At 38.6% G+C, this 21,347-nt stretch overlaps 2 protein-coding genes and 1 long non-coding RNA gene across 3 annotated transcripts; 2 read left to right on the plus strand and 1 right to left on the minus strand.

The window, feature by feature from the left end:
* The first annotated feature begins 638 nt into the window (after positions 1-638).
* Positions 639-2,810, plus strand: Nop56 (Nop56 ribonucleoprotein). The gene is made up of 3 exons (XM_017616390.1): positions 639-758; positions 815-1,217; positions 1,289-2,810. Exons 1-3 carry the CDS (start codon positions 756-758, stop codon positions 2,395-2,397), a joined length of 1,515 nt encoding a protein of 504 aa, XP_017471879.1. The 5' UTR covers positions 639-755; the 3' UTR covers positions 2,398-2,810.
* A 7,763-nt stretch (positions 2,811-10,573) lies between these two features.
* Positions 10,574-19,823, minus strand: LOC108363119 (protein abnormal spindle-like). Its single transcript, XM_017616389.1, is given in 12 exon segments — positions 10,574-12,727; positions 12,809-13,110; positions 13,237-15,105; positions 15,108-15,647; positions 15,650-16,621; positions 16,624-16,778; positions 16,780-17,176; positions 17,179-17,505; positions 17,508-18,291; positions 18,880-19,092; positions 19,364-19,540; positions 19,605-19,823. Coding segments are annotated over 12 exon segments (6,018 nt in total). The 5' UTR covers positions 19,620-19,823; the 3' UTR covers positions 10,574-12,460.
* Positions 18,897-19,558, plus strand: LOC108363122 (uncharacterized). The gene is made up of 3 exons (XR_001847565.1): positions 18,897-19,098; positions 19,157-19,273; positions 19,355-19,558. It is a non-coding gene; the product is annotated as an uncharacterized LOC108363122 (long non-coding RNA).
* Positions 19,824-21,347: the final 1,524 nt, after the last annotated feature.

The raw sequence follows: 21,347 nt of genomic DNA on the forward strand, positions 1-21,347 counted from the left end.
TTTTCATTAGCAACCTCTTACTTTCATTCTTATTTTAGTAATTAACAATAAATACGAAATATCGTATTAAAGATGAGAAAATACGACTTCCACTTCGATAAATAATCGAAAAAAACTAGTGCAGACACCGATTGGAATGAGAGGAACGTGGGTTTTCAAGTGGTTTTCAGCGAAAACTAGTTTTCGTTTGACAGATTTTACATGGACGAAAACACAAGTATTCGGTCGAAACCCAGTTTTACCAAGGAAAACATGTTTTCGCTGTCGGTCAGAACATGGTATTATACGCCGTTTCGGATTTATTGTTAATTGGCTGGCCACAGTAAAAGTAGAATTAGCCAAACTGGAATCAAAGGATGTTAGAATTGTCAACGAAAACACTAACAGCCCACAACCCCAAAACTTGTTTTCAAAATGTTTTCGTTGTCGGTCAGAACATGGTATTAGGTCGAAAACCAGTTATAGCAACGAAAACGTGTTTTCGGTGTCGGTGGGAGCATGGTATAAATGGGAAGGATTAAAAAGGATGGCCCCTTTTTTGGCACTTTTATTTTTCTATTCGGTACTTTTTTTTATCAATATGGCACCTCAAAGTTAAAGGTGTTGGCAGCCCTGTTCCGTTCACATGCATACTTGTTTGACACCTGTCAAACTTATTTGTAGTTTGAGCAAAACACGTGGGATTATTTGTGGCGTGGAATTACGGGTGCTGAAAATAATTTTTCGTGAATTAAGTGACATATTTCACAGTAAATATGGTTTGTATGCAATGAATTTCTCCAAATAAACTTGTGCAATACTTTGTGTTTTATAGTCGCAACTCTACGTCTTGTATGAGCATGCTGCGGGGTTTTCCCTATTTTCGGTCAAGGAATTTGAGGAAGTATCTATGTTCCTCCCTCAAGTGGAGGCATCCGTAACCGATGTTGCTAAATTCAATTCCATCGTAAAATTGGTGGGCTTTTCCCCATTCAAAACAGCCATTGCAGCGCTCGAAAATATCAATGCTATTTCGGAGGGAATTGCACCCCAAGATTTATTGGTTTTTTTAGATGATTTTTTCTCTAAGCTAAAGAAGAAGAAATGTACGCTGGGCATAGCTGATGCCAAGTTGGGCGCAGCTATAACTGAATCCATTGGAGTACAATGTAGCCATTTTGGGGCAGTACCAGAAATTATTCGTGGAATACGATTCCACTTTCACAGACTGGTTAAAGGTGAGTATTCCACAAAAGCTAGAGGTTCTTATTTATTAAAAGTAATTTGGGAATTTTTGTGTTTTCTGTAGGCTTTACCGACAAGTCTGCCGGTATTGCTCAACTTGGTTTGGGTCACAGTTATTCGCGCGCCAAAGTCAAGTTTAATGTCCATCGTTCAGACAATATGATTATACAGTCGATTGCATTACTTGATCAACTGGATAAAGATGTAAACACATTTTCTATGCGTATTCGCGAGTGGTATTCGTACCACTTCCCAGAGTTGGTTAAAATTGTTCCTGATAACTACCTGTTTGCTAAAACAGCCAAGTATATCAAAGACCGTAAAAGTCTTACACAAGACAAACTTGAAGAACTTGAAGAAATTGTTATGGATTCTGCAAAGGCACAAGCTATTATAGATGCCGCGAAGATGTCAATGGGCATGGATATTTCTATAGTAGATTTAATTAACATTGAATTGTTTGCCGAGAGAGTTGTGCGACTTTCTGAATATCGTAAGAAAATGGCCACATATTTGCATAATAAGATGGAAGCCGTTGCGCCAAATTTGCAATCACTAATTGGTGATCAAGTTGGTGCTCGCCTGATTTCTCATGCCGGAAGCTTGACCAACTTGGCCAAATATCCGGCATCAACAGTCCAAATTTTAGGAGCAGAAAAAGCACTTTTTCGCGCTTTGAAAACTCGTTCGAACACACCCAAGTATGGCTTGCTCTATCATTCGTCTTTCATTGGCCGTGCGGGTTTAAAGAATAAAGGACGTATATCACGTTTCTTGGCTAACAAATGTTCTATTGCTTCCCGTATAGACTGTTTCCTCGAGAAACCCACAAGTGTGTTTGGTGAAACACTTAAGCAGCAAGTGGAGGATCGGCTAAAATTCTATGAATCCGGTGAAGTACCTCGAAAAAATATTGAAGTAATGAAGGAGGCTATAGATGCAGCCGAAAAAGAAGTTAATAGTGATGTTCTTGAGACACAAACATTGAAAAAGAAGAACAAGAAGAAAAAACGCAAGGCTGAAGAACTGGAAACTGATAATGGAATACAAGACAGTAAAGCCAATGGCAATGCTGAAGAAGTCAATGAAACTGTCATGGAAGAAAACGGCGAAGGTGAGCCTAAGAAGAAGAAAAAGAAGAAGAAGAATAAGAATAAGGATACTGAAGCTTGAAAGTATAAACGAAGTCTCGTGTATTAGGATATCCGCATTGACAAAAAATATATAAAGAGCGAATGTATTTGTTGGCTATGTTAAACCCGACCTACATATTTTAAAGTTAAGTTGATAAAATATGCTCTTCTTCAGTTGTATTTAGTTAATACAGTGTTCGAATGAGGCGATTTTCTAGGCAATGTTAGAGGCGATTAGATGAATCAAAAGTTGGCTGCACCCAACTTCATTGAAAGCGATTAGTTGAAGTGCCGTTCACACCAGGCGATTGTTTCTTTCAACTTTAAAGTTGCCTATAAAATCACTATATGCGAACACCGTGTAAGGAATTACAATTTGCATACTTATCCAATCTGAGCGTAGTATAAGTGACAACTTTTAAATAAATAACAATACTTATAGACTTACATATATATATATGTACATACATATAACGAAAACAAAAACAAAAACAAAAACAAAAACTGGAGGAAAAGTAAGTAAAAAGCTTAAGAACTGCGCACTGCCTTAAGTATATTTAATAATAACTAGTATCGCCCAGTTGTCGAAATTCGACATTTTTTTTATACACTTGAATTTTACGTGTCACCAATACTAACTTCTTTATGCGAATTACTATTTTGAAGTCCACCAGCATAATTCATGGCGAATTTACAGGAGAGCTTAAAATCGAATTACGAGCGTTAATAACGGATTGATTAATGCGAATTCTACCAAGTCTCCTTTCTTCAGTAGCTTTTGCATATTTATTTGTATGTATAGATGAGATGTTCGAACATCTCACTAACTAATATGTCAAACATATACCAATTCAGACTGAAAATAAGTTTTTCCATTATATTTGTTTGAGGGCCTCTTGGAGGTTAAAAACTAAATTGCCCACATCTACAAAAACTTTCTTTTTTCATCAGAATCGTTAACGGTTGAGAAAGTATCTCGAAGGTTTGCAACAAAAGATAATATTTCCTTCTCTAATGGCGGTTTCATACGGGTTTTTATCAAGACTGGGTCAGAGCCCAATATTTTTTCATCACACGATTGGGCTACCAAGTTATGCCAAATTTTATGTTACTAATATGTGTTCTAAACCAATCTGATCATAAATATGTTTTTTATGATTGCTCTCAATCCCTGCGCCACCTATCGCAAGACAAACACACTGATCCTTCTAAAAACTTTTGCACAAAACAACAATCATTCAATGCAATTTTAAAATCCATGGTTCCAAATTGAACGATTCTTGCGATTTTATATGTGTATAAATATAGGTGTATAAAATTACATTACCTTATTATAAGTGCTTCCAGAGAAAAGCAATTTGAGAATTTTAGTTTGTATGGGCGGTGCCACGCCGCCTCTTCCAAAATCTACCACTCTTCGCCATAAGTACGGTATTGACCACATATGTTGCTGTGTCCAATTTCAGGACGTCAGCATAGGCGGTTCCAGAGATAAGCGATATGAGAATTCCAGTTTATATGGGCGTTGCCACACCCCCTTTCCCATTATCTACCACCTTTCGCCATAAGTAGGTTATTGATATCATAAATTGCTGTGTTAAATTTCAGGACGTTAGCATAAGCGATTCCAGAGAAAAGCGATATGAGAATTTCAGTTTGTATGGGCGGTGCTACGCCCCCTTTTCCAAAATCGGCCATTCTTCAACGTAAGTACGGTATTCTTAACATATGTATGATGCTGTGTCAAATTTCAGGACGTTAGCATAGGCGGTTCCAGAGATAAGCGATATGAGAATTTCAGTTTGTATGGGTGGTGCCACACTCCCTTTACCATTATGTACCACTTTTCGCCATAAGTACGTTATTGCAACCATAAATAGCTATGTCAAATTTCAGGACGTCAGAATAGGCGGCTCCAGAGATAAGCGATATGAGAATTTTAGTTTGTATGGGCGTTGCCACACCCCCTTTCCCATTATCTACCACTTTTCGCCATAAGTAGGTTATTGATATCATAAATTGCTGTGTTAAACTTCAGGACGTTAGCATAAGCGGTTCCAGAGAAAAGCGATATGAGAATTTCAGTTTGTATGGGTGGTGCCACGCCCCCTTTCCAAAATCGACCACTCTTCCCCATAAGTACGGTATTGACCACATATGTTGCTGTGCCCAATTTCAGGACGTCAGCATAAGCGGTTCCAGAGATAAGCGATATGAGAATTTCAGTTTGTATGGGCGGTGCCACACCCCCTTTCCCATTATCTACCACTTTTCGCCATAAGTACGTTATTGATATCATTAATAGCTGTGTAAAATTTCAGGACGTTAGCGTAAGCGGTTCCAGAGATAAGCGGTATGAGAACTTCAGTGTGTATGGGCGGTGCCCCACCTCCTTTTCCAAAATATATCACTTTTCGCCGTAAGTACGGTATTGACAACATATGTTGCTGTGCCAATTTTCGGGGCGTTAGCGTAAGCGGTTCCAGAGATAAGCGATATGAGAATTTCAGTTTGTATGGGCGGTGCCACGCCTCCTTTTCCAAAATCTATCACTTTTCGCCGTAAGTACGGTATTGACAACATATGTTGCTGTGCCAATTTTCGGGGCGTTAGCGTAAGCGGTTCCAGAGATAAGCGATATGAGAATTTCAGTTTGTATGGGCGGTGCCACGCCCACTTTCCCAGTACCTACCATTTTTCACCGTAAGTAGGGTATTTACAGTCTATGCATCTGTGCTATGTTTCAGTTCCCCGGCGTAATTGGTTTTAGAGATATAGTGGTTTTCACATTTTAGTCTATATGTCAGATGCCACAGCCCCTATGTATCGGGATTAACATTTCTGGATTAGAGGAAGTTACATCCTTTAAATCGGTGTATGTTTCATTGAAATCGCCTTCGAAAAAGGGATTGCAAAATTTTCATGTGGCGTATTTATATATAGATAATAATAGATTGGCGCTTACACATATGTCATTGGCAAGCTTCTCCTGCAATGAGAAGCTGCTTTTCATTATAGAAATACCCTCGGAAGTTTGCCATTGCCTGACATTTTCTATATTTTTTGCGATGTTGGGCTTGTTCGAGCTGCAATCACAGCCGCAGTGTTGCGAGAGTTACACTAGTTTACAGCAAAGATGTTCTATGGATGCCACTATCCAATTCCTATAGAGAATTGCTCAGTGATTCAGAAACTCGACATACTTTTTTTTCTATGGATAACTTTTGCAGATATTTAAAATTTACCGTTATTCAGCTTAAAAAAAATAGTGGCTTCATTTAATCACGTATATCTTACGAACTAATTTAATAATCGTAATACGAGATACGGAAAATGAAATCTAATAAAGTTCTCCATAAACCATGTATACATCACTTTTCGATCAAAAATTATGTCGATACTTCGAAACTCAAACATCATCGTTAAAATATATTTTCATAGCAAGCGTCGCCAAAGCAAAGTAACGGGTTGCAAAATTTAGAATGGTTGAGGAGCGGTTTCAAAATGTTAATTTACCGGAACACAACGTGGATCAAACAAACGGCAATTCTCTTTGGAGCGATTTCATTTCATTTCATTTTCATTTATTAAGAGAAAAAGCATTAGTACAATAAGATCATAGATCTTTTATAGTACAAAACAGTGATTAAAAATACCAGTAAAACAAAATACATACAGATTACTTAAAACAAAAATAAAATAAAATATATATCACATTATACATATGCAGCAAAAATCAACACAGATGGCAAGAGAAAGTTAAACATTTAGATAGCGAAGCCCAGACTCACAGAAAATAAATAAATATTGATAAAAAAAAAGCGCACAAAACTTTTGAGCGTCTGTCATAGTCGAGGGCAATCAATATATTCAAGAAGATTTATTGGAGAGATCTCGAGATCTGCTCGCGTGCCGGAAAGAATAGGGAAAATATATCGCCAAATAGCTGAAATAGTTAAAACTTAGGCAATGTCTACACATGCGCCACGGTAACTTTTACCAAAGGTCCACGGTAAAAATTACCGTAAATCCACGGTAAAATTGCCGTGGATCCACGGCTAAATTACGTGGATTATGTGTTGCCGGAGAAGTGGGGCAGAATATCTTTATGCGTAGGCGGCCTTCGGCCGCGCTTAGGAATTATAACCCTTACTTCTCGGAATTCTCCTTTCTGTGTTGTCGGAGAAGTGGGACATAACTTCTTTCTGCATAGGCGGCCTTCGGCCGCGCTTAGGGAGTATAACCCTTAGCCCGTCTTCTCGCGACCGCCTCGCATTCGCTAAGCAGGTGCACAGGAGTCTCCTCAGTCACATCGCAGAAACGACATTGGTCGTTTGACCAGATACCTAGTTTGTGTAGGTGGCCTTTCAGTCTACAGTGACCCTTCAGAAAACTTGTTATTATCCTTAATTTTCCTTTGGAGAGATTAATAATTGCCCTGTACCTCGTAAGGTTGTAACCTCCTAGTAGGTGCTTTGCTTGATGTAGACCTGTAGTGTTGCGCCAGTGTTGATTCCTTTGTATGTACTAGGTCCAATCGCTAGGAATCGTTAATCCAATTTAAAAAAAAAATCTGATTAAGTGGTCTAGTGTGTCCGAATTTGAAACCAAACCCGGGTTATAGTTATTTTTTTTTTTGTGTTTCACGCGTATAAGAAACGCATAATATATAAAAAAAAAATATAAGAATTATTAATAGTAATACGTAAATTGGGGATTTTTATAACCCATCGCAAATGTGCAGAGGGATATTAAAACCTAGTTTGCTTAGCGTCTGTTAAATAGATCTTAATGAAAATGCACACCAAATTGCTTAGATTTATGAGGAAAACCGACATTGCTATATCCGATTAACTGGCCTTGTGTGCACAGTAAAATTCCAGCATAAATTAATTAATCACCAAACCTACTTAATCAAATTAAAGGTTAATGATTAAAAATTATTTTTTTTTTAATCGCGGTTACGATTAACTGTTTAATCAGATTAAAATTAATCATGATTAACTGAAATCGGATTGAATTTAATCGAATTAACTAATTGATTAAAAAATCAATCGATCAATGCCAACACTGCTTGTGACCAAAATAGGTAACTTTTTGAGTGCTTGGTAACTTGGATGTATTTCAAAATAGTGATTCATCGCGCGGGAATGCTACATGTTCAATATTTATCGCCAGTATTTACATGTTTTTGTGTCGAGAGGTTTAAAGTCCAATAGATGAAGGCTGGAAATCTTATCTTAATATTATTTTATTGAAAATTATTATCAGCCGAATTCTGAATACTCCCTGGGAGTTTGTTCTCCGGAAATTTGCTTCTCCCGAGAAACAAATCCTCCAATAATAAACTCCCAGGGAGTAGCATTTTCCAGAAAATTGGGGAGGAGGAAATTGGAACTTCGAAACAGCTGTATGACTTTTTTGACAGCTCAACTCCGTCAGTTTGTGCGGTGTATTTGGGATCTTTAGCGCTTCGCTATATGCACTCAAGTCGACTGTTTAAACAATTCCTTTGTTCTGAGGCTAAGATCCCGTTCAAAAGACAAGAGCTTAAAGCGCGTTTTTATGAAAGGCATGTTTTTAAACGCAAGCGTTTTCTTTATACAGGTGCGTATACAGAGATTGAATAAAAGTGTATTTATATACGTATGTAAATGAGGCCTTGAGCGCTAGAGTAGCTTAACTGACATTTAAAAAAAGTTGAGGTGCACCTTAAAATGCATAACTAGAATCGAAACGGTAATAGCCCGAGGCATATGTAGCATCACGTAGGTGCAATGAATTTTTTAGTAAAAGACCGCATTTATTTTTAATAGATCCTTTTTCTCATATTCAGGGCTATCACGGAATCCATCGTAGAAAATCTACGAATTCGAATGCCTGCTACGAATACGAAAAAATTGCTATCACTGATTCCGAGTGAACTCGAAAATATCGTTGCCAGCTTCGAATGTTGATTCGAAATCAGCTAGTGCATAGGAAACAATAGACATATGTGTATGCCATTTTGCTCACGCTGCCCCAGCGGTCACAATGGCCGAGTGAGGAAGCACTAGACTGCCAATTGAGAGATCCGAGTTCAAGTCTGAGTCGTCGGCAGTGGAGCTTTTTTCTTTTCTTATTTCATTTTTGTTTTTTTTTTTTAATTATTATTTTTTTTTAGTTTAGATTTTATTCTTTTAAAGAGAAAACTATTTTTTTAAATTAATTTAAATTTGTATTTTTTAAAATAAATTTATATGATATTAAAGTAATTAGATTTCTTTCCTAATAAATTGTTGTTAAACTATTATTTCCTCGCTTCAAAAAAAAAACATTCATTAAATAGCGTCTAGCAGATGAATATATGTATGTTCATATGTAGGTATGTATGCCATTTATATTTTACGTCTACGTTTACACAAATATATGGAATTATATCAAACCATAACAAATATGGAGTATAATAAATATTTATTATTAACAATAATGCAGCTTTTCTCCGTTATATTTAAGATTCAGTGATTTTAAATTTTATTCCGACAGCATAAACTCGTCGTAGTGTATCTGTACAAATCTTCATTACGAACGGATTCAATGAATGCTCTCTACGCATTTCGAATTTACGTTCGTAGCCATTCGGATTCTGTGATAGCACTTTCGTAGGTTTCACGAAAATCGACGCTACGATGGATTCTGTGATAGCCCTGATTACTAAAGTTTTTGTTTTTGTAAATAGGCTCCTCTGGTCCTCATGGCCTCACGTAAAATGAATTTGTTTAGTTTCCTTATAATAAAAAATATTTATTGTACCAATGTCTTATTTATGACAAAATAAACGACGTTTTTACAGTTTATTGTATAATAAAACATTGTTTTTTACTTGGTAACTTTTAGGTAACTTTGTTTGTAAACTCTGGTCAGAAAATTTTTTTGTCGTGTGGCCATCGTGATCACTTTCAAACTTTTTCAAAAGTGATAAACTCTCGATGAACTTGATAAAATGATACATTTATCATTTCGATAAATGAACTGTCAAACTGTGAAACGATTTTGGTGGATAAATGCATGAACGAAAGACACAAGATCACGTAAGAACAAGAGAGTGAAAAAAGTCGATTTTTTTAGCGGGTTCTACGCCATCTTGTTTCACTGGAAAACGAGCGAAAAGTAAACAAAGCAAAGAAAACAACGAAAACCAAAATTATTGTCAGCCACTTTAAACGCACAATTTAGGTAAAATGACGCAACAAAATGATTTAAAATGTGTTGTCATGTTGAATTAACTTTTCTTTACTTGAATAAAAGTGTAAAATAGTGGTGCTTGTGATGTAAACAAACGCTCAGCTGACGAACCCGCTTTCCCAAACTTTTTTCTCAAAACCAGTTACAAATACAACGTCGCGTTCTTACGTGATCTTGTATTTTTGGTTCATGGGATAAATGTATAAATTTCAGCAAAGGTTACCAGGTGGTCGCTTTTGCTACGAACACATAAAAAGCAAATGAACACAATGGGCGAGGTAAGAATAAAAACGTAACTAGCCATATAAGGTAATAATAAATGTGGAATTATTTACCAAGGTGTGTTCATGAAAGAATGCGGTTAAACTGATAAATTTAAGGAATTTATTCTTTTATCACTTTAGATGAAGACCCCTAATATATTTGTTGTCTATAATGAATTTAAGATCAAAGTATGAAATAATAACAGTAATTATATTTATAAATTAGGTATAGTTGGGGCCGTCTGCTATATCTTCAGCCCAAATAATTTGATCCTGGCCTCAACAGTTTTTTTTTAAGATCTTTTATTTTATACGAAATTCGTCATTTCCAAAACTTTAGTTTCCTCATTTTTAAATAAAGTTATTCAGGTTTGACTTTTTGGAAATTTCTGACGCCATAATAAATATTGAACTTTGAAATTCAGAACCTCAAAATACCAAATTTCATAAAAATTCAGTACTTTTTTAAATTCTTGGACGTTATTGGATTTTTGAAAATTGAGTTCTGCTTTGTTAAGACACATTTTATAAATGATATAGAAAAAACAAAATTATTCTTAAACATTTTAGTACACTTTACGTTATTTGGGGAACTGCAAAGTTGGTGTAGTGAAATAAAAATGGCCGCCCTTTTTCCAGCGTTAGTATGCCCGGCTTTTCTTTTCGTAGATCCTTAAAGGGCCCTTTGCATTAGTTTTTTCGTAAAGAATTGAAGATCCTACTCGGCCCTTCTAATTGTTATGTATACCTTTTTAAACAAAATATTTCTTTAAAAATAAGCCGTGTTATTAAGGTGTTGATAATTTAACAACCAAGTATTAATATGTAATATCTGCGGTCATAAGTAATAACCGCCTAAGTAGATTTAGAAAGAATTGAGTTATATATGCTATCGTATTCTGCAACTGCTATTCGATGTGTATGTGAAATTCCCATCTCGTCAGCTGGTTATTTAAAAAATTATAGACGAACATAATTTGGTTTCCCCATACGGTTAACATGTAATGTTTAAAATGCTTTTTCTCGAATCCAGGTTTTTCGACTTAGGCGGTTATTGTTTATGGCCACAATATTTCATATGAAATTATCATTTCCCATGTTTAAGGAGTAACACCAAACCAGCAATTACTGTTATAATTGAAAGTTTTCATAAAAAAATTGTTTCGAAAGCTATTAACTCATAACTGTTAGAACGACCCACGTTCGGATTCGTTGAATTAATAGGATTAAACTGACACCAATAACGGACTACTGTTATCTGATTTATTCCCCGTTATCTATTTGCCCTCGAAAGCGAGGACGCCATAGTTTTATTTTTTTTTTCACCGCTGTTGCCGGCAGACTTTTAATTTTATTACACCAACACTATAAACACAAATCCTCGAAAGATTTCACAATTTATGTTTTAGATGCTGTGTATCATGTTAATTGCAAGCAATTCGCCTTCAGCCACGTCTTCATCGCCCTTGTTTGGGGAGTGTTGCTGGAGTGACAGTCCTTAGCCAAATATAAATCTGGGTCGTTCCGGTTACGTAGACCCGACTGTCGTGGGAACGCTCTCTCAAGCTTCGCGTTCACTTCGTTTTCTACCGTATGTGCCAACACTCTCAGTGCTTTGTATTTTACAAAAAACAAATTTTATTTTTTATTTTTTTTTTAGTTTGTATATATATATGTATATATATATGGCGATTTTGAAATTTGTGTTTCGCCCAGAAAAAATGGGCTATTTAACTTATTGTACTTGTGGTAAATGACTTTACTACTTCTCGATTACTATTCAGGCTTCACCACTAGTAAAAGTAAGAGGCGAATATATTTTCTGCAGTTTGTAGTCTTTTGATCACTCAACGCTTGTCAATATCCATCTAAGGATTCAAATGAATTTCTGGTTGAAGTGGGTATCATTTCTTCTGCTTTGAAAAGAAGCATACGGTTGACCCAAGCTTACTTAATCTTTCCGCTTACGCTGGTTATGGGTACAAAGTTAGCATTCGTCTGTGTACAAGTGCAAGAAATTAGTTTACCATGCAAAAATTATATCCTTAACGTTTATTTAAATAAAAAAATTTTAACTAACATTTACGGCAATTAATTACAGTGGATAAATTAACGTAATCATAGTCGTAGCCGACAAAAAGTATTGTACAGCCAACTAGTCTATTTGATATATATGTATATCGGATAGTCTTCTGATAGTATGGCTACATTCCAGAACGCATCAATACAATCGATAGAAAGCGTTAGAAGTCTGTGTTCAAAAATGCATCAAGCCAAAGCAACAGTCTCTTTTATTTCGAAACTATAATTTAAGGAAATGACCAATATGCGCAACCACGGTTAAATGCCGCATTGGAACTTAATTGCGCAAATAAGGCATTTCCACCAATTATAGTGTAGAAATAAAAGAGACTGATGCTGTGGTTTGATGCATTTTTGAACACAAACTTCTTATAATGCTTTGCATCCATGTGTTTTGGAAAACTCTCGTATCTGGTATAGAAAACAAATCAAATATGAAAATTCTTGTTACGGAAATTCTTACATACAACGGATAAAAAAATGAATGTGTTAATCATATACACTAAAACAAAGAAAACAATAAAAGAAATACATTTAATTGACTTCAATTTCCAGTTCAGCTAGCAGCATATCAAATGCAAATATCGACGATACAAACGTATACGGCTTATTATGTATGACGCCGTAGTCGGGTTCGAGGCTAGGTAACGCACGACTGCGGAATAGTTGCTGTTTGGGAGCACGTGACGGTGCAACAGACTTGCGTACATTTTGATTCATGCGCTCTTTACGCGCAACAAGTTTTTTAGTCTCCCGCACCACATATAATGCTTCAGGAGTCGTCATATACTCCCGAATTATCTGTGTGGAACATTAAAAGAAAAAGATGGTAAACAATTATATAGGAATGCTCGAAGTAAACGTCATGAGTAGCAAACTTACGTGGCGCTTGTAGGCGCAATGTGCAAATAGCCAAATTAGCGTACATAAAGTATTGAATATTTCACTATCCTTGTCACACCAGCGCAGCAGCATCTGAGCTATAGTGACAAGACCGCTCTCCTGGAAAGTATTTGCAGTAGTACTATTGTAACGCGCCAAATTCAAAATAATTCGACTGCAATAGCGAATCAATTGCTTGTCGACTTCGCTGCGTATTGTCTGTGCCATGACGCCATAACAAAACGTTGATATAAAGTCCGACTGATTCATTAAGATGTGAGGCACATTCCGAGAAATTCGATCTGGCAAAGTTTGTAAAAATTAATTATCAACTGACAAGTTTATATATTTAATTATAAATTTTTAGACATTAAAAATGACTTTAAGGTCGCGCAGAAATGTATGAGTAAAATTTTACATTAATTTACCTAGGCATATGAGTACGTGCAGAATTTCTGAAGCGCTCGAATGATCGCGCAGTACACCCACCGCATGTGAAATTTTACTGCTTATAGTGTTTGCTGCCTGTGTGGTTTTTCGCCACAGCGCCATGTTGCGGCGTATGAGCCGCATTTGGATGCTCTGGAAGCGTTTACGCACCCGATAGCCCCGCCAGAAGCGCTGAATAACACTTGCCGATTTCCTGCGACGACGCTCTTCCACCATTTCCGGTGTAATCAACGCTTGAAGACGTCGGCGCGCCAACAGTCCGCGTGCTTGACATTGCAATCCAATAACAGTGTGGCGCAGTTGCAAATATTCAGCGCGTTGCCGTTGCATTTCCCGTTTACCGTGGAATTTCTGCTGCAAATGGATAACGGTACGACGTAGAAGTAGAAATTCCGCACGCTGCACGCGCATCATACACCGGCCACGGTACCTCTGCTGTAAATGCACCGTTGTGCGCCGTAAAAGCAAGAAATCATACCGCGCTATTCGCATGCTGAGCTTTGCGCGATACTTGCGTTGCACGCAAACAACCATCGACCTTGTGAGCAGATACTGTTCACGAATTGCTAAGGTTTGTCTGTATGAGCGGAAGAACCGTTGTATGTTGTATGCCGCGACCCGCTTACGCTGATAAGCTGTACGCTCCTGGCGCATTAACAACGTAGCGCGCCAATGGCGTTGCAAGCAAACGATTCGTTGTAGTTGCTGCTGGTATTGTTGCCTCACAAGACGAGCGTGCAGCGTTGCTCTCCACTTGCGCTGTATACAAATGCAGCTGTTACGCATGCGCGCATACGTCAATTGCTGCTGCCGAGTTTGCTGAATGGAACGGTACCAGCTTTGAATGCTTATAGCAGCGGCTCGCTTTTGCTGATAGTCCGTACGCACCAAACGCATGTCGAGTGTTGCTCGGACACGTCGTTGGATTTGTATAATTTTGGCACGTTCGCTTTGATAATTCAAACGAATAAGGCGCATGTTTTTAAGACCACGATACCTGCGCTGCACAGTGATTGCTGCACATTTTAGCTGTTGGAATTCCGCGCGTTCCTTACGCATCAGTCTAGTAGCACGGAAGCGTTGCTGCATAACGGTCGCCATATACTGTATCGTAATGAAATCGACGCGTACGCGACGCGCCAGTAGAGTAGCGCGCCATTTGTGTTGTATGGTCAAGCAGCTGTTCCGTATGCGAGTGTACTGACTATTCTGCAGTCGCATAACTCGAGTTGCCCGATATCTATTTTGTACCTTACACACAACCTTACGTAGATGCTGATAAGCGGCGCGATCCGCCCGCATAGCTAATGTTGCGCGCCACCAACGTTGAATTTTAACAACGGCTTCACGTTTCTCTCTATACTCCTTCTGAACTGTGCGCATATGTAATATAGAGCGGCGCCTTTGTTGTAATTGTATAACAGACGCGCGAAGATGTAGATAGTCTGAGCGTTGTCGCATCATAGAGCGCTTTGCACGGAAACGTTGTTGTACGCAAATAGACGCCGCGCGTAGACGTAGAAATTCCTTTCGTTGTTGTCGCATTGCGGTTGTTGCGCGCCACCTCTGCTGGAGAGCCCCAGCGCTGTTTTTCAACTTCAGGAACGCCTCGCGGTACCTCTTCGTAACACAGCGATCGCGCCAATATTTTTGTATGCAAGAAGCTGCTCTGTTATGATTTGCTTCACAGTAACGGCGATATTCGTCGGCGACAAGTAGCAGCTTTCTAGAAAGTAAACGGCGGCGATAGCAGCGCTGTATGAATACGGTACAACAGCGTAAGACAGCAAAGTGCCGACGATAGCTGACACCGAGCGCACACGCACGGTACCAACGCTGAATCTTACCACTGCGGTTATAGTACGTTTGTAGTGCTTTTGTGCCAAGTGTCGTCTAGTGTGCTTCTGTAATACCACCGCAGCTTCAGTGCGCTCTCGGCGATATAACTCCACCCAGCGACGCGATATGTATCCATGATAGTACGCTTGAATGGTGGTTGCAGCTTGCTGCCGACGGCGCTCCTCTTTCTCATGTATGCGTCGCTTCACCCACACACCTAGCCACTTGCTGCGCCACCACTTTTGAAGAACGCGTGCCGCTGCGTGGAATTTCGGCGAGCGGAATTTATAGATAATCTGCCAAAGCAAGGAAAGCGTCTTCTCCCGGTGTCCATCGACAATATCTGCTGCAGTAATGTCGCCTTGCAACCTAAAGTCAGCCTCACTCAAGGCCTTCAATCCCAAATTTACATTGTAAATTCTCTGCAAGCGCGATATGGCCGGCACGCGCAACTGTTTACTGAGGTCTTCTCGCAGCAATATTATCTCCATGACGCGCGTCAGGCGTATACCATCTCGCAGATCAACGGCGAGATTTTGGAAGGCGTATTAAATTCGTCTAGGAAACACTGCTTATGCTCCAGCACATAGCCGAGTCGTTTCAAATCTCGGGTAATATCGCCCATATTTGCAAGCAACTCTGATGAAAATTTTAGCAGAATTTCTTTTGTTTCCTTATGGGGCGATTTCTTGACAAAGAGGCACGGATTGTATTTGATAATGCGCTTTTGCTTGGCTTTATCCAGAAATAGCAGTAGACATAGCATTTTAGTCAGCGTATACTTTTTAATATACTCTGCGTATTCCTCCGATAGCGAATAAGCGCGCGAATATTTCTCCTCTAATAGCTTGTCGCGGAAAAGGCGATTCAGTATAAAGGTGCTGAGTCCAATAATGTCGGTATTTGAACGCAAATGTATTTTCTCCCCATACACCACTTCCAAGCCTATGCGTAGCCACATTGGATTGAAGCAGAGCAGCAGTTCAAGTATATACCGCTGCATTACCACATCGAGATGCAAATTTCGATCGTTTCGTATACGTATTGCCTTTTTGTTTACATACACTGCCACTTTCGAGCAGGGTTCACGCACCTCTTCGCTCAAATACAAATAAACGGCTGCACGTCTAACAACCTCCAGCCGATGCTGTACCATATAATCCATAGACTGCTCTTCTTTGGTAGGCGCTAATGTTAATTCCTTGTGGCGCACCTCATTGAATAGTTTTCCCACATCGATCTTGGCGTCGCTGTTGGCATCCATGTCTGCTGGTATGGTGACCAGCGCATTCAACCATTTTCTAAAATCCTGTTGATGTTTCTGCACAGCTGTTTCATCCAAATACATAGTGGAAGCGAGAAAGGGATCACAAGTAGTGCTTGCGGCAAAAGGATCGGGGTTAATGCAGAATTGTAGGTACAACTCTGGATCATAGAGCTTCTCTGAAGTCAATGGTGAGAGTTGAATATTTGGTGGACTGACCTTTTTTGGTGTAGTTGGCTTTACTATTTTCATCTTTTTACCTGAGTACGTGACCAATTTTTGGAGCGCGATAAACCAGGTATTGACGGACGCTCAAAAGTGAAATCATTATCTACACGCTGCCGCTTTGGTGGCGAAACCAAAATCAGGCTCATATTTTTGTTGGAAGATGGTGCATTTTTGGATTTAGAAGAAGAGGCTCCTAACTGACGATTTATCGCTGGAAGTAGTCGCTAGAGATTCACTGCTTGGCGCATCGGAAAAAGATAGATCCTGTGAATTTCGCTTGTTTGATTTCGATGGCGAATACTCAGACAATTTAACTTTTGATGATTTGGGTGACACGCCACGTAAATCTCGCCATTTGCCAGACACAGGAACTGGGCTACTGCGACGCGATTTTACGCCAACTTCATTTAAATTAAAACGACTCGATTGCGCTAATATTTCGCTTTGATTAAAAGCGAGATCGGCTTGGGACATAATCCCTAAATCGACATATGCAGATTCGTTGCCTAGGGTATTGGGTTCACCAATTTTGGGTGGTGGGTAGATAGGGGTACTTGCTTCCGAGATTAAACCCCCTTGCGATGCATGCGATTATTGAAAAAGTATCGATTCTGCTCGATGGACCGAATACATTCCATTTCATTCAGATTCGGCATAGAACCTTGACTAGCGAGTAACGCTTCTTGGTGAACGCATGAAAGATCTTTCATTGATTCGGAGTATTTTCGCAAAGGTGTGCCTACTAATTTAATGTCGCGTAACAGATCTTCTTCCCCACGCACAGGACTTGATTCGGCCACTATCTCACTTTTGTTTTTCACATAAGTGTTCTCAGGTTCTCCATTGCAAAGGCTAGTGTCTTCCTCTTCTATCATAGCTAGTGGGCGCGACTTTGGAGTTGTGGTAATTGTAGTGTCTTGTTAAGCGTAACACCATAACAAACGGGTGTGTCCAAGGAATCTGTTGATATGTTAATATTTTCGTGTCTTACTTCAAAAGTTTTATTTGTAATAACAGCGCTGCCAGGCGATTTTTGATCCATATGAAACTCGACTGTCATATGAGTGGTATTAGTATTCTCAAGGAAATCAGCGGACTCATTGGCCGAAGTTAACCGCCGTGGTCGCATGGTTGATAAGTTAACCTTCACCGAATCCACGCTAACAGGTGTTGGCCAACTGGCTAAATTATCCAAATCGTGATGTCCAGCAATACCACTTTTCACATCACCACTGTTTATAGGTGTGAACTGAATCTTGTCGAACATTTTTATGACATTGCTAGGAGTCATAGGACTAACATTTTCTTTGTGTGTAAGCAGAACCGGTGATTTGTTTGAAGAAACTGTGGGCATAGCAGCATTCACAGCTTTGTTGCGCGCGTAAATATTTCGCTCAGAAAGCGGAGATGTGTGAGTAAAGTTTATAGTAATTTCATCGAACACTTCGCGTTTCTGTTCTTCACGTAAATTACATTTAGTATCTGCCCATACTGATCTCGGAGGAGGCGCGCGTACCCGTGTGGTTGATGGGGCAGAAGGCGGTTTACCTGCCCTTTGAGTAGTTGTTGTGGGTGGTTTGCGCGATTGTGTCTGTGCTGAGCTGGATTTGTGCGATTTTGTGGCACCTTTCGGGGACTTGAGACGTAGCGTTCTCACATAACTGCTGTTACTAGTCGAAATAGTAGGAAATTTTCGAACACTCTGTAAAATTGCGTGAAATTAGTTATTTTAGAGTTTAGTGTATTGATATACACACAGTTCATTAGCGCTACTTTAGTAAAAGCACATGGTCGGCTATACAACTGATGTCCGATTTAAATTTGAAATTAAAATTTATACATTTTTTCTAGCCACTTTTATTTTGGCAAATATGTAGCTACAACGTATGAATTAATATACATATTAAACACAGAGAAAAGGCTGAGCTGATAAACCTAATAATTTTTATTTGGAAAACTAGTAATAAATATTAAAAGATACGAAATTGATTCGTACTAAAATTATAAAAATTGAATAACTTCTAATTTTCAATAACCTTTTAACTTCAGAGAATACACATTTCAACTGCAATTTGCTAGAGTAATTAAATATGGTTGCTTGACTAACTACCCAATGGTGCATCGGTTAATGTTTGGTGCAATTTAAAAAACGGTTTTCATATGCAATTATGCTTAATCAACCCCCTTTCTGTTACATATTCAACCACCGTATTTTCAGACGTCTTACATACATACATATGCATATGCATTCTGTACTAAGCGCTAGAATATCTAACTTCTTTTTGCATACCTTAATAGGATTGGTTACGCGGGTTTTCATTATCACCATAACATCCTTACGAAAATTTCTGTTATCCAAAAGTTGTAATGTTTCTTTACAAGTGAATTGTTCCAAAGGATTCCATACCATCTCCATCTCTACAGTTTTGGATCGGGGTATAACGATTTCGTCCCAACTAATTGAAACATTGTATTCCTCGCTTATTGGCTTTATAACACGGACCTATTGGTGAAAAAAGAGAATAATTAAACAAATGCTGATAGTATTACATTTTATTTTTTTGCAGAAGTGAACTTAAATTTTTAGCTCGTACAAGTGCTACAGAGGGGAAATCGATTTAATTTCATACTGGTTGCCACTCAACGCAAATATGTGGGAATTCGGTTAATATGCGGAAAAGCAGGTCAGTAAACTTGCTAGATATGCTTCTTACTAACACATTTTACAAACATGAATAACATGGAGTAACAATGAAATGATGTAGCTCGCATACCTCTATATTATCCTCAGAGGGGTTGACTATACGTAAAATACGTCGCGCCGTCTTTCCAACTGGCACATCTTCGAACGTTACAATGGATTTGGCGGAGAATGGCGCCATTACAACGTCGGTAGGCTCGCGAGATTCTATTCGCTTCTTGCATTTTGGGTGTGTCGGAGTAAGCACCACCTAGACCGAAGAAAGTATAAATTTAAAACAAATACACAAATATAAAGACAGACGCACTACAAACCTCGAAAGCGCTCATTTTATTCGCAGATTTTTGTTAGTCTGATTTGATTTAAACTTATTTATTAAAATACACTTCATACAACATTAATAAAGAAAAGACAGACATACAAATTATCACTTTAACATCGAAAATACACACAATATAACAAAATCGTTTAACAAATTAACTCAGATAAACGGGACAACTGAAAATCCAACCGCCAAATTGAAAAATAGCCAATTCAAGAAATGTATGAATTCGCCTTGAGCCAATCCGTCAATTTCTAAATCTCAAATAGGAAACGTTTGGAAAAGTTACACTACTGCAGTGGCCGTAAAACTATTATATAAGGAATTAAGGTCTGCACAAACAGCGCGGTGCGTAGACTGCGGTATAACCAGGGACTCATGGCTACTCTAGAACGTTTTGAAGTTTATGGCTCATTGGGCCTCCGCACACTGGACTGCACAGTCCGCCTAAAACCGGTTTTGTGTGGACAAGAGGGGGGAGAGAGTTCGAGTTTACCTCGCTCATTTCAGTCCGCGAAAATCGCGGATTGACGGTGGACTAGCACGCACACATAGACAACATGTTTTCTATTTCGTTTTGTTTGCATGTGCCACATGCACTAACCCAATCATGCGTAGTTCATGTACAAGAATGATAGAATACAAGATTGCGCCGATCGCAGCAGAATTCGTGAGAGTAATTTTGGCGTGACGTCATTGTAGAGTTGACAACTGAGAGCGGCGAGAATGAGGGCGACTAGTGATGTGCTGAATTGTCCCCAATACTCGGTACCCAATACTTAAAAAAGATTTCGGTACCCTATACTTCCTTTTCGGTATCCGATACCGATTATTTACATTAAACCCTCGCCATTATATGCATTTCAGGTTTAGAAAAAACTTTCATTACTAATTTATATGATATCGGCTAAANTGTATATAAAACTGAAACCTGTTTTCGGTGGACTGCCCAGTCCAGTGTGCGTTCGAGTGGTGGACTGCATGAACGAAAGACACAAGATCACGCCTTAAGGAAAGAAAGAAAAAAGTTATTTTCTAGCTGTTGAAATCTCGACGCCATCTTTGTTGTAAGAAGTAAACAACGAAGAGAACAAAAAAAAACGCGTAATTGTTGAACGCATGAATAATCATTTTTATTATGCAAATTCTCCTATAAATCATGTCGTTGTGTTAAATTATTCTTTACCTTATGTGTGCACACGTTGTCACAAGCGAAAATTAAGAAAATTGCAGTAAAAAGCCACCACCAAATTGTAAACAACGAACAAATGTAAACAAACGGCTTATGTCAAAATCGCCCTACTTTTTTCATAAGTGCGATTATAACGGGCCACTCTTCTGCTGTCGTGATCTTGTCTTTTTGGTTCATGGTGGACTGCTCAGTCCGACTGAGCAGGCTAGTGTGCTCAGGTCCATTCTCTCGCTGTTCGCAGTATTCATCCATTTCACGTTTCTCACTAGGGTATCCAGATTGTTAAAAAAAAGCGCAATTTCTGAAAAAATCGCCGTTTTTTTTTAAATAAAATTTATGAAAGTTGCGTTCGCGTAGCTGTTAATTGTTCATGTTTAACCAAATCTTACAAGTTTTTGCGTTACCGTACGCAAAAAACTTGCAAAGTAGGGGAACTTCAGAGAGCAAAGTGACATTTCATTTTGAGGGGAAGCTGCTGGTTTCTGCTGGAAAAATAGTTGTGTTTTTTTACAAATTATCCAGTAACTTGCCAGTAACTCTCCA

This window comes from Rhagoletis zephyria, unplaced genomic scaffold, assembly GCF_001687245.7.
Source record: "Rhagoletis zephyria isolate East Lansing unplaced genomic scaffold, Rhagoletis_zephyria_1.1 Rzeph_scaffold_01195, whole genome shotgun sequence".
NCBI classification, from domain to species: Eukaryota; Metazoa; Arthropoda; class Insecta; order Diptera; family Tephritidae; genus Rhagoletis; species Rhagoletis zephyria.